General features: G+C 47.9%; 1 protein-coding gene across 1 annotated transcript in view; it reads left to right on the top strand.

Moving 5' to 3' along the window:
• Positions 1-16,395, top strand: part of DNAH8 (dynein axonemal heavy chain 8) — a 1,853,457-nt gene that overhangs the window by 383,942 nt on the left and 1,453,120 nt on the right. Inside the window, exon 12 of the mRNA XM_063918852.1 lies at positions 10,095-10,241. Coding sequence (XP_063774922.1) covers positions 10,095-10,241 — 147 coding nt within the window. The remainder of the gene's footprint in view (positions 1-10,094; positions 10,242-16,395) is intronic.

Below are 16,395 nucleotides of genomic sequence, written 5' to 3'. Positions count from 1 at the left end.
CAGAAAAGTACCGGCTGGTGAGACAGAAAGTACCCGCTGCTTAGACTGAATGTTTATACTTTGTGTCACATTTTGACATTATCAAAATATCGACAATCAAAATACTGACCAGCCTATATTTTAAATGTAGACATATTGACCATGCTTATATTGATTGTCGACATATAGGGGGTCATGCCGAGTTGATTGCTCACTAGCTACTTTTGGCAGCTGTGCAAACGCATAGTCGCCGCCCACGAGCGAGTGTATTTTCGTTTTGCAAGTGTGCGAACGCGTGTGCAGCCGAGTGGGACGAAAACGTTTTTTGCAGTTTCTGAGTAGCTCTATACTTACTCAGCCCTTGCGATCACTTCAGTATTTCTCTTACGTCCTAGAGGATGCTGGGGACTCTGTTAGGACCATGGGGTATAGACGGGCTCCGCAGGAGATAGGGCACCTAAAAAGAACTTTGACTATGGGTGTGCACTGGCTCCTCCCTCTATGCCCCTCCTCCAGACCTCAGTTAGATCTTGTGCCCAGAGGAGAATGGGTGCACTGCAGAGAGCTCTCCAGAGTTTTCTGTTGAAGAAGAATTTTGTTAGGTTTTTTTATTTTCAGGGAGTCCTGTTGGCAACAGGCTCCCTGCATCGTGGGACCGAGGAGAGAGAAGCAGAGCTGGCTTGTCAAGTTGGGCACTGCTTCTAAGGCTACTGGACACCATTAGCTCCAGAGGGAGTCGGAACACAGGTCTCACCTGGGGTTCGTCCCGGAGCCGCGCCGCCGTCCTCCTCACAGATGCCGAAGATAGAAGCCGGATGAGAAGGCAGAAGCCGGATGAGAAGGCAGAAGACATCTTAGGCGGCAGAAGACATCAGATCTTCATGAGGTAAGGCGCGCAGCGGTAAGCTGCGCGACATTGCTCCCAGTCACACACACACAGAGCAGCACTGAAGGGTGCAGGGCGCAGGGGGGGGCGCCCTGGGCAGCAATAAACCTCACATTTGGGCAAATACAGATTGATTAGGCTGCGGAGGCAGTAAATCTATGATCCCCCGCCATTTAAATTGAAAAATCACTGGGACCGAAGCCCGCCATCGGGTGGGCGGGGCTTGATCCTCAGCACTAACCAGCGCCATTTTCTCCACAGAAGCTGCATGAGGAAAACGCTGGCTCCCTGGTCTCTCCCCTGCTGAACTTCACAGGCTGGAAAAAAGAGGAGGGGGGCACATTAGCGACGCAGTGAGTGGGAATTGGTATATTGTATATAAAAAAGTGCTATCTGGTCAAGTTTTTTCCAGTGTTTTTAAGCGCTGGTGTGTGCTGGCATACTCTCTCTCTGTCCCTCCTTAGGGCCTGGTTGGGGTTTTGTCCCCTTACAGGTTAATCCCTGTGTGTGTGGCTTCTCCAAGGAGGAGGTGGAGCAAATGAGGGGTGTGTCCCCATCGGTTGTGCCGACTCCGGATTGGATGGACATGTGGCATATGTTGAATGCAAGTGTGGCATCTTTACATAAAAGGCTTGATAAGGCTGAATTAGGGGGGACATCAGGGGGTCAATCCTCGGGTTGCACCGACTCACAGAGCCCGTCGGGGTCTCAAAAGCGTCCCTTAACACAAGACACTACTACCGACACTGATTCTGATTCCAGTGTCGACTACGACGAAGTAAAATTGCACCCTAGGGTGACTAAAACCATTCAGTGTATGATTGTGGCAATAAGGGATGTGTTGCATATTGAGGATGAACCCTCGGTCCCCGACACAAGGGTACACATGTTTAAGGAAAAGAAACAGATTATTAACTTTCCCACATCTCATGAATTAAATGATTTCTTTGGAAAAGCTTGGGAGACTCCGGAAAAGAGACCGCAGATCCCCAAAAGAATTTATATGGCATACCCCTTCCGTAAGCAGGACAGGGAGATTTGGGAATCACCCCCCACTGTGGACAAGGCCCTGACGCGCTTGTCCAAGAAAGTGGCGCTACCGTCTCCTGACACAGCGGCCCTTAAGGACCCTGCAGATCGCAGGCAAGAAACTACCTTAAAGTGTATTTATTCTCATACGGGGGCTGTGCTAAGACCGACAATTGCGTCGGCATGGGTGTGTAGCGCTATTGCAGCTTGGACAGATGAGCTGACAGATCAATTTGATAGTATGGATAAGGATACTATATTCTAAACTCTAGCCCATATAAAAGACGCAGTCTTATTTATGAGGGATGCTCAAAGGGACATTGGTTTGCTAGCTTCTAGGGCCAATGCCATGTCTAGCTCAGCGAGAAGATCCTTATGGACTCGCCAATGGACGGGTGATGCGGATTCCAAGAAACATATGGAAGTACTACCCTATAAGGGTGATGTATTGTTTGGGGATGGGCTGACGGACCTGGTTTCCACAGCTACAGCAGGTAAATCAAATTTTTTACCATATAGTCCCCAACAGCAAAAGAAAGTGACACCCTATCAGATGCAGTCCTTTCGGTCGCACAAGTCCAGAAGAGGTCGGGGATCCTCTTTCCTCGCCAGAGGTAAGGGCAGAGGCAAAAGAGCACCTGCTTCGGCAGGTGCACAGGAACAAAAGTCTTCCCCGGCTGCTCCAAAACCCACAGCATGACGCTGGGGCTCCCCTGAGGGAGTCCGCACCGGTGGGGGCACGTCTACGACTTTTCAGTCAGGCCTGGGTCAGTTCGGACCTGAATCCCTGGGTGTTGGAAATAGTTTCCCATGGTTACAAATTGGAATTCGAGGAGGTGCCTCCGCGCCGATTTTTCAAATCGGCCCTACCAGCTTCCACATCGGACAGGGATATAGTGTTAGCTGCAATTCAAACGCTGTGTATACAGCAAGTGATAATCAAGGTTCCCCTGCACCAGCAGGGAAGAGGTTACTACTCAACCCTATTTGTGGTCCGGAAACCGGACGGTTCGGTCAGACCTATTTTGAATCTGAAATCCCTAAACCTGTACATAAAAAGATTCAAATTCAAAATGGAATCTCTCAGAGCGATAATAGCCAACATAGGGGAGGGGGAGTTTATGGTGTCTCTGGACATAAAGGATGCGTACCTTCATGTCCCCATATATGTCCCCCATCAGGAATACCTGAGATTCGCTGTACAGGATTGTCATTACCAATTTCAGACGTTGCCGTTTGGACTCTCCACGGCCCCGAGAATGTTCACCAAGATAATGGCGGAAATGATGGTGGTCCTGCGCAAGCATGGAGTCACAATTATCCCATACTTGGACGATCTCCTGATAAAAGCGAGATCAAGGGAGAAATTGCTGAGCAGTGTGGTGCTCTCTCTGAGAGCGCTCCAGCAACACGGTTGGATTCTAAATCTATCGAAGTCACAGTTGATTCCGACAACTCGACTACCGTTCCTAGGTATGATACTGGATACGGAACAAATGAAGGTCTTCCTCCCAATAGAGAAAGCCCAGGACATCCAGGACATGGTCAGAGACCTGCTAAAACCGAAAAGGGTGTCAGTTCACCAATGCACTCGAGTTCTGGGGAAAATGGTGGCGGCCTACGAGGCCATTCCCTTCGGAAGGTTCCATGCAAGGACTTTTCAATGGGATCTTCTGGACAAGTGGTCCGGGTCCCATCTGCACTTACATCTGAAAATAACTCTGTCCCCAGGGGCCAGAGTGTCCCTCCTGTGGTGGTTGCAAAGTGCTCACCTCCTTGAGGGTCGCAGGTTCGGAATTCAGGATTGGATCCTGGTTACCACGGACGCGAGCCTCCGAGGATGGGGAGCAGTCACGCAGGGAAAGAATTTTCAGGGTCTTTGGTCAGACCAGGAGTCCTGTCTACACATCAATGTGTTGGAACTCAGGGCCATTTACAACGGCCTTCGACAAGCGGAGAGTCTTCTTCGAAACCTACTGGTTCTGATTCAATCAGACAATGTCACAGCAGTGGCTCATGTGAACCGCCAAGGCGGGACAAGAAGCAGAGTCGCGATGGCGGAAGCCACAAGGATCCTTCGCTGGGCGGAAATTCATGTAAGCTCTCTGTCGGCTGTCTTCATTCCGGGAGTGGACAACTGGGAAGCAGACTTCCTCAGCAGACACGATCTCCATCCAGGAGAGTGGGGACTTCATCAAGAAGTCTTTGCAGACGTAACGCGTCTTTGGGGAACTCCTCATATAGACATGGTGGCGTCACGCCTCAACAAAAAGCTTCGGAGGTATTGTGCCAGGTCTCGGGGACCCTCAGGCAGTAGCAGTAGACGCTCTTGTAACAGCGTGGGTGTTCAAATCGGTCTACGCGTTTCCTCCTCTTCCTTTCATCACAAAAGGGTTGAGGATCGTAAGACGAAGAAGAGTACAGACGATACTCGTTGTCCCAGACTGGCCTCGAAGGGCCTGGTACTCGGATCTACAAGAGATGCTCACAGGAGACCCCTGGCCTCTTCGTCTGAGGGAAGACCTGTTGCAACAGGGGCCCTGTGTATTTCAAGACTTACCGCGGTTACGTTTGACGGCATGGCGGTTGAACGCCGAATCCTAGCAAAAAAGGGGATTCGGAAGAGGTCATCCCTACTTTAATAAAGGCTAGGAAGGAGGTGACGGTAAAACGTTATCACCGTATCTGGCGAAAGTATGTGTCTTGGTGTGAGACCAAGAATGCACCTACGAAAGATTTTCATCTGGGTCGTTTTCTCCACTTCCTACAGACCGGAGTGGATATGGGCCTGAAATTAGGCTCTGTTAAGGTACAGATTTCGGCCCTCTCGATTTTCTTTCAGAAGGAATTGGCTTCTCTTCCAGAAGTCCAGACGTTTGTAAATGGAGTGCTGCACGTCCAGCCCCCTTTTGTGCCTCCAGTGGCACCATGGGACCTGAACGTAGTGTTGCAGTTCCTAAAATCACACTGGTTTGAACCACTTAACAAGGTTGAGTTGAAATTTCTTACCTGGAAGGTGGTCATGTTGTTGGCCTTAGCATCAGCAAGGTGAGTGTCAGAATTGGCGGCTTTGTCAGACAAGAGCCCCTACTTGATTTTTCATGTGGATCTAGCTGAATTGAGGAGACGTCCGCAATTTTTACCTAAAGTGGTTTCTTCATTCCATATGAATCAACCTATTGTGGTGCCTGTGGCTACAAGTGACCTGGAGGATTCCAGATCCCTGGACGTAGTCAGGGCCTTAAAAATGTATGTAGCCAGGACGGCTAGACTTAGGAAAACAGAGGCTCTGTTTGTCCTGTAAGCGGCCGATAAGATTGGCGCACCTGCTTCAAAGCAGACTATTGCTCGCTGGATCTGTAATACGATTCAGCAGGTTCACTCTACGGCTGGATTGCCGGTACCAAATTCGGTTAAGGCCCATTCCACTAGGAAGGTGGGCTCTACTTGGGCGGCTGCCCGAGACGTCTCGGCATTACAACTTTGCCGAGTGGCGACTTGGTCGGGGTCAAACACTTTTGCTAAATTCTACAAGTTTGATACCCTGGCTGATGAGGACCTAGCGTTTGCTCAGTCGGTGCTGCAGAGTCATACGCACTCTCCCGCCCGATTGGATGCTTTGGTATAAACCCCATGGCCCTTACGGAGTCCCCAGCATCCTCTAGGACGTAAGAGAAAATAAGATTTTAAACCTACTGGTAAATCTATTTCTCCTAGTCCGTAGAGGATGCTGGGCGCCCGTCCCGGTGCGGAAACTCTGCAAGACTTGTATATAGTTATTGCTTACATAAGGGCTATGTTACAGTTGAAATCGGTCTTGGACCGTTACTGTTGTTGTTTATACGGTTAACTGGTTATGTATGTTCCAGGTTACATGGTATGATTGGTGTGGGCTGGTATGAATCTTGCCCTTGGATTGCTAAATCCTGCCTTGTATTGTCCATGTCCTCTGGGCACAGTTCTCTAACTGAGGTCTGGAGGAGGGGCATAGAGGGAGGAGCCAGTGCACACCCATAGTCAAAGTTCTTTTTAGGTGCCCTATCTCCTGCGGAGCCCGTCTATACCCTATGGTCCTTACGGAGTCCCCAGCATCCTCTACGGACTAGTAGAAATAGATTTACCGGTAGGTTTAAAATCTTATTTTTTGGTCCCGGAATTGACGTCAGACACCCGCCCTGCAAACGCTTGGACTCGCCTGCTTTTTTCCAAAACGGTCAGTTGCCACCCACAAACGCCTTCTTCCTGTCAATCTCCTTGCGATCGGCTGTGCGAATGAATTCTTTGTTAAATCCATCGCCCAGCAACGATCCGCTTTGTACCCGTACGACGCGCCTGCACATTGCGGTGCATACGCATGCGCAGTAATAACCTGTTCGCTGAGGTGCGAGAAAAACGTCAGCGAGCGATTAACTTGGAATGACCCCCATAGTCCATGTCAACATTTTGGTTGCCTACTTAATGTACATGTCGATAATATAGTGTCTATATTATGATCACTTACTTTTTGAATGTCTAATAAATATACCACATCCTGGCAACATTAGAAGGGACTGTGCTGCAGAGATTTAAAAAAAAGCCTATACTGGTTGAAAAAACACCAATGCAGGCTGCATATTGGGCACCAGTGCTGTAGAGCTATAACATAGAAGGCTATTCAGAGATGGACGCAGATCTTGCTTCCACAGCAAAATCTCGTCCTTATACTCAAATCAGAGGCGGAACTACCGCCAGTGCAACCAGTGCGTTGCACTGGGGCCCGCCTCTGTCCAGGGGCCCAAAGCATGTAATGAGTCAAACTGATTCATTACATGCCGCTGTGTGCTGCGGGCAACCGCTGCCCGCAGCACACAGCCGCCCGGACAGGAGAGGAGCAGCGGTACGGGGGAGAAGCAGGAGGAGGGAGGTGGAGGAGGGAGCCGCAGCAGCGCTTTGTTACTGGTTGAGGCGCTGCTGCTGCTGGCCCTCTGCTTCACTATAGGCTGTCTTCCGAGAACAGCCTATAGTGAAGCAGAGGGCCAGCAGCAGCAGCGCCTGCACCAATAACACAGCGCTGCTGCGGCTCCCTCCTCCACCTCCCTCCTCCTCCTTCTCTACTGCCCGGGAATCGTGAGTGACCAGAAGCTGCACCGAGGAGCCTGAGCCAGCGGAGAGGGTAAGTATAATTCTTTCTTTCTTTTTTTCTTTTCTTTTCTTTTCTTTTCTTTTCTTTTCTTTTCTTTCTTTCTTTCTTTCTTTCTTTCTTTCTACAAAAAGGGGGACTGTCTGCCACAATGTGTAAAAAGGGGGAATCTGCCTGCCGCAATGTGTAAAAATGGGGAATCTGCCTGCCGCAATGTGTAAAAAGGGGGAATCTGCCTGCCGCAATGTGTAAAAATGGGGAATCTGCTTGCCACAATGTGTAAAAAGGGGGAATCTGCCTGCCGCAATGTGTAAAAAGGGGGAATCTGCCTGCCGCAATGTGTAAAAAGGGGGAATCTGCCTGCCGCAATGTGCAAAAAGGGGGAATCTGCTTGCCGCAATGTGTAAAAAGGGTGAATCTGCTTGCCGCAATGTGTAAAAAGGGGGAATCTGCCTGCCGCAAGGTGTAAAAAGGGGGATGCTGTCTGCCGTAATGTGTAACAAGGGCACGCTGTCTGCCGTAATATGTAAAATGGGGACGCTGTCTGCCGTAATGTGTAAAAAGGGCACGCTGTCTGCCGTTATGTGTAAAAAGGGCATGCTGTCTGCCGCTATGTGTAACAAGGGCACGCTGTTTGCCGTTATTTGTAAAAAGTGTACGCAGTCTGCCGCTATGTGTAACAAGGGCACGCTGTCTGCCATTATGTGTAAAAATGGCACGCTGTCTGCCATTATGTGTAAAAATGGCACGCTGTCTGCCGTTATTTGTAAAAAGTGCACGCTGTCTGCCGCTATGTGTAAAAAGGGCACGCTGTCTGCCGTTATGTGTAAAATGGGCACGCTGTCTGTCGTTTTGTGTAAAAAGGGGGACGCTGTCTGCCGTAATGTGTAAAAAGGGGACGCTGTCTGCCGTAATGTGTAAAAAGAGGAATCTGTCCGCCGTAAGGTGTAAAAGAGTCTCTACCTGGTGTAGTGGTGCTACTGTGCGGTGTAATTTGAATAATGGAGACTACTGTGCACTGTTTTATGAATTGGTATTATTTTGTGGCCACACCCCTTCCCCACGAAGCCACGCCACTATGTATTTTTGCACGCGCCTACGGCGCGCACTGCCCTTGTTTTGCATGCAGGGGTGGGGCTCCGATGCCGTTTCTTGCACACAGTGCTAAAATGTCTAGTTACGGCACTGTTGCTAGGTATCCATTTCTCTGGCCCTGAGCAGGTCCCCCTCACCAGATCCTCTCCAGGGGTGAGGGGGTGGACTTGGATGGGATGAGGGGCCCAAAGCATTTTGTCGCACCTGGGCCCACCACTCGCTAGTTCCGCCACTGACTCAAATGTTTGGTTTGCCGCCCAACACAGGACAAGGCTGCCAAGCATGTGTTTTGCGCTGCCCTACAATGCGTTCACAATTTAATTGCAAACGCATTGATTAGCGTACCATCCCTTAAAACGGTCTAGACATGCCTGCGTTTTCCGGATCACTCTGCGGCTCTGCCCCTCCGACGCCCGCAGCTGTCAATCGTGAGGCAGTCTCATATCCCAGAAGTCGATTGCATCATGACAGCCTGCACACGCGCACTGCATCCATTGCGTGTGCGCAGACCCTATGGATGCGGCCACTGTGTACAAACGCACGGCTGTGTCTAGGTCTGAATAAGGCCCTAAATACTTTGCATAAATACAACGTATGTTACTTGCTGGTCTGACTTGCTTGGTTTATTGGGGGTCATTCTGACCCGATCGCTCGCTGCAGTTTATCGCAGTGGTTGGGTCGGAATTGCGCATGCGCTAGCGCCGAAGGCCGTTGTTTCCCTGCAATCACCTCTGCCTGATTGACAGGCAAAGGCAGTCGCAGGGCACCGCGGCGTTTGGCCGCCGTTATGGGGGCGCGCGGTCTGGCCAATGCAGGCGTGGCCAGACCGTGCGGGGGGTGGGCCGCTGCGGCCCGGGTAGTGACGAGTAGCTCCCGGCCAGTACGCTAAAGCTACTCCTAAAGTGCAAAAGCATTGCCTCTGTGCAATGCTTTTGCACTTCTGCGTGGGGGGGGTCGCTGACATGCGGGGCGGGATAGCACAGCTATGTACAACTCGGAATGACCCCCATTATACTGAATCCTGCTACGTTGCCATACACACTGTGTTAATGGAACAATGGGGGTCATTCCGAGTTGATCACTCGCTAGCAGTTTTTTGCAGCCGTACAAACGCATTGTCGCCGCCCACCGGGGAGTGTATTTTCGCTTTGCAGAAGTGCGAACGCCTGCAAAAACATTTTGTGCAAAACAAGACCAGCCCTGGACTTACTCTTCGTGTGCATTGATCCATCCACGCCTGCATTTTCTCCGGCACGCCTGCGTTTTTCCAAACACTCCCTGAAAACGGTCAGTTGACACCCAGAAACGCCCCCTTCCTGTCAATCTTCTTGCGTTGTGCCGTGCAACTGAAAGCTTCGCTAGAACCTGTGCAAAACCACAAAGAACTTTGTACCCGTACGTTGCATGTGCGCATTGCGGTGCATATGCATGCGCAGAAATGACGATTTTTAGCCTGATCGCTGCGCTGCGAACAATGGCAGCTAGCGGTCAACTTCGAATGACCCCCATTGGCCAATATTGGGTATGATATTACAATGTGTTTGCCTTGACAATAGCCTTGGTAACTGATAATGATGCTGTTTAAATTAATTGGATCAGTTAATGTCAGTTTCTATTTCTACCTGTGTGACCAAATAGAATACAAAGAAAGTTGCTGCATAGCCAGCCTTATAAATTATTCTGACAATTACATTATAATTAAGTAGGTGTCACCTATATAATAAAATAATTCTCTTATTAGCTGCAGAAAGCAAGTACTCAGCCTTCTACTAAACTAGGGATTTTATTCAGCCAGAGGAATCATAAGGATTACACAAAAAACTGTGCACAATTAAATACTTACCATACACAAATGTGCATGTCTGAAATAGATGTAATGTTTATTTAATATTACCTGCTTTGTTATCTCTTTGCACCACCAGCCCGTGCTTAACTCTCTGATATACCTTATATAAGTGTTTACATTTATTTATCTTTGTGATTCAGGAATGCAATGACCTGTATAAAGAATATCAGAACTGTTTTCATAGAACCCAGGAACATTCTAAACTAACACTGAATGAAAATGTCTTTAGTGTATCAGAGATGTACATATTTGGAAAATTGGAAGCATTCTGCAAACGGACTAAGAAGGTATATATATATACATTATGGTAAGAACTTACCATTGATAACAGTATTTCTCCAAAGTCCACAGGTTCCACAGGATGTCAATGGGATATGATGGGGCGACAGTGGATTGGCACCAATCGATCAAAGCTTTGTGGCCTCCCAGGATGAAACGGGCCCGTCCATATATCCCCGCCCACTGGCTCAGGCAAATCAGTTGTATTCCAAAGCACAAGGCAGGAGCATCATGAAGAACCCTAATCAGGCGATAAGAACACACATGCACACCCTTCCATACAAGAAGGAAGAGGTTAGTGAGTAGAAGGATCCTCAAATCAGGTGCGTTAGGGCGGGATCCCTGTGGAACCTGTGGACTTAGGAGAAATACCGTTATCAACGGTAAGTTCTTACCATAACGTATATTTTTCCGGCAGGGTCCACAGGTTGCCCACAGGATAACAATGGATTTCCCAAAGCAATTTAGGTCTAGGGACGCTCCTGATTGGACAGGAGAACCTTGGCCCGAATTCAGCGACATGAGAGGCAAAAGTATCTAAGGCATAATGTCTAATGAATGTGTTAATGGAAGACCATGTGGCTGCTTTACATATCTGTTCTGCTGAAGCACCATGTTGTGCTGCCCATGAAGGACCTACCTTACGAGTAGAGTGAGCAGAGACATTAGCCGGAACAGGGAGATCAGCTTGCGAATATGCTTCTGAAATCGTCATTCGAAGCCATCTTGCCAGCGTCTGTTTAGTAGCAGGCCACCCTCTCTTGTGAAATCCGTAGAGAATGAAGAGAGAATCTGTCTTTCTGATGGCACTGGTACGATCCACGTAGATCCTTAATACATCTCCCGCAGAATGTCCCGATACCTGAAAAGCCAGGACTCCAATTTCTTCATTAAGGTGGAATTTAGACACCACCTTAGGAAGATACCCAGACCTAGTTCTGAGAACTGCTTTATCTGTATAAAAAATCAGAAATGGAGAACGACATAACCGCCCCTAAATCTAATACTTTTCTAGCTGATGCCATAGTCAGTAAAAAGAGAACTTTAGCTATCAACCACTTAAGATTCACTTTATTAAGTTGTTCAAATGGGGCAACTTGAAGAGTTTTCAGGACTAGACATAAGTCCCACGATACTGTAGGCGGAACAGAAGGGGGTTGAATGCGCTGCATTCCCTGGTAAAAAGTAAGCACATCCTGTAAGTTGGCAATTTTCTTTTGGAACCCTACAGTCAGTGCCGATACTTGCACTCTCAAGGAAGCCACCTTCAAACCTTTATCCATTCCTGCCTGAAGGAATGCTAAGACCCTGGAAACTCTGAAGGATTTCGGGTCCACATTTCTTTCACTGCACCAATGAATATAGGCTTGCCATATTCGGTGATAAATACGAGCTGAGGAGGGTTCCCTTGCTCTGAGCATTGTTTGAATTACCTGTTGTGAGAATTCTCTTGACATCAGGATAGAGGTTTCAAGAGCCACGCCGTCAAAGACAGCCGATCCAGATGTTTGTGATAACAAGGACCCTGTATCAGTAGGTCTGGATGTTGAGGAAGCAGAAATGGAGCATCTATCGACATTCTCTGCAGATCTGTGTACCAATATCTTCTGGGCCAAGCCGGAGCTATTAGAATCACGGCACCATTTGCTTGCTTTATTTTCCTCACCACCCTGGGTAATAGGGTGATCAGAGGAAACATATAAGCCAGATGAAAGTCCCATCTCACCGACAAGGCATCCACCAAAACCACTCTGGGATCTTTTGTTCTTGACCCGTATGCGGGCACTTTGTTGTTCAGACGGGACACCATGAGATCTATCTCTGGCAACCCCCATTTGTCTACTAGAGTCTGAAAGACATCCGGGTGTAAAGCCCATTCGCTTGCTTGAATGGTGTGTCGACTGAAAAAATCTTCCCAGTTTAGGACTCCTGGAACGGACACAGCGGACAAGGCTGGATGATGGAGTTCTGCCCACTTTAGTATGTGACTTACCTCCATTGCTTTTTGGCTGCGAGTTCCTCCCTGATGATTGAGGTACGCTACTGCCGTTGCATTGTCCGAGCGGATCTGGACTGGTTTTCCTTGAAGAATGTCCTTTGCCTGAATCAGTGCCACGTATATGACTCGAAGTTCCAACAGATTTATTGGCAGGCAACTTTCTTCTTTGGTCCATTGTCCCTGGAACCACAATTTTCTGGGCACTGCTCCCCAGCCCTGAAGACTGGCAACTGTTGTCAGGATCTCCCAATCTGATATCCAAAAGGGTCTCCTCTTGTCTAGATAAGATGTTTGTAGCCACCAGGCTAATGACTTTCTTACTTTTACCGAAAGTACCATAATCTGTTTCTTTATTGTCTGATATACTCCATTCCGTTTGGCAAGAATCAGACGCTACAGAAGTCTTGAGTGGAATTGTGCATACTCCACCATGTCGAATGTTGACACCATCAAACCCATCGCTCGCATTGCTGCGTGAATGGATACCGTTTGACTGTGCAACAAGCCCTGAATCCTTGACTGTACCTTGGATATCTTGTCCCGAGGTAAAAATACTCTCTGCAGACCTAAATCCAGTACAGCTTCCAAGTGAGTCATCCGTTGTGACAGAACCAGAGATGATTTTGCCCAATTTATGAGCCACCCGTGCCTCTGCAGACATGTTATTGTCTGTTGAAGATGACAAAGGAGCAATTGCTGTGACTGTGCCAGGATTAAAATGTCATCGAGGTATGGAAAAATTCTTATCCCCTGCTTGCGGAGATAAGCTGCCATAACCACCATATTCTTGGCAAATACTCTGGGGGCTGTGACTAACCCAAAAGGTAGGGCCTGGAACTGAAAATGCTGTTGGAGAATAGTGAACCTGAGATAACACTGATGGGACAGTGCTATAGGAACATGTAGGTAAGCATCCTGAATATCCAGGGATACCATATAATCCCCTGGTTCCATGGCCAAAACTATGGAACGTAAAGTCTCCATGTGAAACCGCGATACCCAAGTGTATTTGTTTAGCATTTTGAGATTGAGAATGGGCCAAAATTACCTATTTGGCTTCTGAACCAAAAACAGGTTGGAGTAAAAACCCTGTCCTCGTTGTGCAGGGGGTAATGGAATGACTACTCCTGACTGAAGCAATTTCTGAACTGCTTCTTGCAAAGCCCTAGCCTTCTTCTCTACCCGAGACAGAAGCACCTTCGACGAGGATGCTTCTTGAAGGGAAAAACATAACCTAGAGATACCGCTTCCTGCACCCAGGCATCTGTTGTAGACAGCTATTGTTGAGGCTGATGCCCTAGAAGCCATAGTACCCACATCTGATGTTGCTTCTTCCAAGAATACTGCAGCCTGTTTAATATGAGCTATATGGGATTTTTGCTCTCTAGAAGCTAATGAAAAATCCCCTTCCAACGCATCAGCCCATGCAGCTACTGCCTTTGTCATCCAAGCTGAAGCCATGGCTGGCCTTATGACTGCTCCAGACAGAGAAAATATGGCTTTTAGGAAATCATCCACTCTCCTATCCGTGACATCATTTAATGATGTTGACGGCAAAGGCAAAATAGATTTTCGCACTAATCGAAATACATGCTTATCTACTTTAGGAGCCACCTCCCTTTTTAACAATCCCCAGCTGGAAAAGGATAATTTGAATCCCAATTTTTGGGAATCCTATATTTTTCATTGGGTGTAGCCCAAGCCTCTTCCATGATTTCCGTCAGCTGATCTGACCCTGGAAACTCAGTCTTAACTGTTTTGGGATGTATAAACACAGGTGGCTTGGTTTTTAACACAGGCTCTGCTGTATCTTCTAAGGATAGAATGGCTTTCATTGCTCTAATTAACTCAGTTATATCCACTGAGCTGAGACCTTTTTCCTCCTCTTCGTATGCCGAAGTAGATTAAATTAAGCACTCATCTTCCGATGAATCCTCATGTTTAGCCTGTGAGCGTGAAGATATACTTACCACTGGTTTATCAGCTTGTTTCATTTGAGAAGCTGCTGGGGGAAATTATATACCGTAGGTAGGGAGCTGCATGTAAGGGTTAATAGTGTACCTCATTCCTGGTACAGAAGCTTTAGGAATTATCCACTCAGCTATACTGGACAAGGTCTGTGCAAACATAGCCCAAGGTGGATCCATCAGTACCTGATGTTGTACAGGGATCTGCCTTGTATCTTGCTGAAAAGCAAAACAATTTGCACATAAACCATCATGAACCAGATCCTGAGAGAATAATACAGTTTTGCAAGACAAACATGATATGAGTGTTGGTATTGCTGTAAGTGTACCTTTGTCACCTTTGCCGCTCTTAGACATGATAAATAATCAGCACTTTCACAGTGTACTACACAATTTGTGACTGTAATCACTTTAAACCTTCTAAAGTAATATACAATTTGACCCTACCCATGCACCATCATTGAGGATCAGAAAAAACAACTGACAACATATAGTAAAGTCAGCAATCACACTAGCAGTCAGTCACAAGTTATATATTAGTCATATGAGCACATCATCAACTACAAACACATTTTTAAGTATGTAGGAGCACATATTACTGAATCCTGTTTCAACAGATCTAACGTATTCAGACGCAATGCAAAAGAAACCACAGTAAATGTATACAGACTCATATGCAATAGGCACTTATCTAACTATTCGTACGCAAAAAAGTAGATAGAAATTTAGTGCTGTATTGCCCGTACTCAGTAGAGTGGGATAGAGGGAGACTCGCTTCGCTTCCAGAATCGATCAATACGTTAGCGATCGCTGAGTGGATCCAGATGCTACTAGTATACACTGCTGCTCCATGAACCTATAGTGAACACAGACGCTCAGTGAATACAGACGCACCGGTCACACAGCCGCCTATGCTGCGACCGGGTCCCCTCGTGGTAGCGCTCGGTGAACACAGACGCACCGGTCACACAGCCGCCTATGCTGCGACCGGGTCCCCTCGTGGTAGCGCTCAGTGAACACAGGCACATTGGTCACACAGCCACCTATGCTGCAACCGGGTCCCCTCGTGGTAGCGCTCAGTGGACACAGACGCACCGGTCACACAGCCGCCTATGCTGCGACCGAGCTCCCTCATGGTAGTGTCTGGGACGGAAGCGAGGAAACAGTTAATGGCGGGAGACTCGGCGGAAACTGGTCATGAACAGGGGGAAGGGGCGACCAGGAGAGCGTCTGACTCCCCCTGCTGACATTAACCCTAGGGATCGCAGCCTCATGCTATTCCTGGTGCCTAAGATCCCTTAGGCCTAGTGCTGGTGCACCCGCGGTGGCAACCACGTCAGCTACTGTTTGGTAGTCTCCTCCCAATACAGTGCGGCTGTGTCCGTATTCCATCTAGTAAACGGAACCGATGCCTTACCTTCTCCCCGTGCTCCGGCCACAGCCTTGTAACGTCTGCTGGACCTGCTAGTATATCCGACACAGACGGCCAACGAAACAGCACTGTACTCATGGATAAGCGTTGTCGCAACCCAGCAGAGAGTTGTTGGAGCGACTCTTTCTAAGTGTATAAGACGCTGTTTAGAAAGATCACTCAAAAAAACTAGTAAGACTATAAAAATAACATAAGAAAGCTTAGGGCTGCTAAAAAGCCAGCAGCCCTCTGACCATGGTTCGGCTCCTGCCGCACCAAACAATAAACTGATTTGCCTAAGCCAGTGGGCATGGATATATGTACGGGCCCGTTGCTTCCTGGGAGGCCAGAAAGCTTTGATCGATTGGTGCCAATCCGCTGTCGCTCCATCATATCCCATTGTTATCCTGTGGATAACCTGGGGACCTTGATTAAAATGCATCTTATTCACAAAACGATATGCGTCATGCCTATATTCTATGCGGCTATATCTGCATGTGAAATGCTACAGTGTTTTTCTACAAAACACTGTAACATAGCATTTCATATGTGGATACAGCTGCAGTCACACATAGAATATAGGCATGCTGCATATCATGCTTTTGCAGCTTATTTACATAGCGATTCGAATACAGAAACATTTTTAGCAAAGACACCTGTAGCTAATGGAGTTGCCTGGGATTTGTCAGCTCACTTATCTCCCGCTGCGTGGCGTATTGATGCTTAGGCCTGTATTCGATAAGAGTCGGAAACTGCCGTCTTGTTGGAAAGATGGCAGTTTCCGA

The sequence above is a fragment of the Pseudophryne corroboree genome, chromosome 4 (genome assembly GCF_028390025.1).
Source record: "Pseudophryne corroboree isolate aPseCor3 chromosome 4, aPseCor3.hap2, whole genome shotgun sequence".
NCBI classification, from domain to species: domain Eukaryota; kingdom Metazoa; phylum Chordata; class Amphibia; order Anura; family Myobatrachidae; genus Pseudophryne; species Pseudophryne corroboree.
Note: the sequence above shows the minus strand (reverse complement) of the source record. Positions and strands in the feature narration are given on the sequence as shown.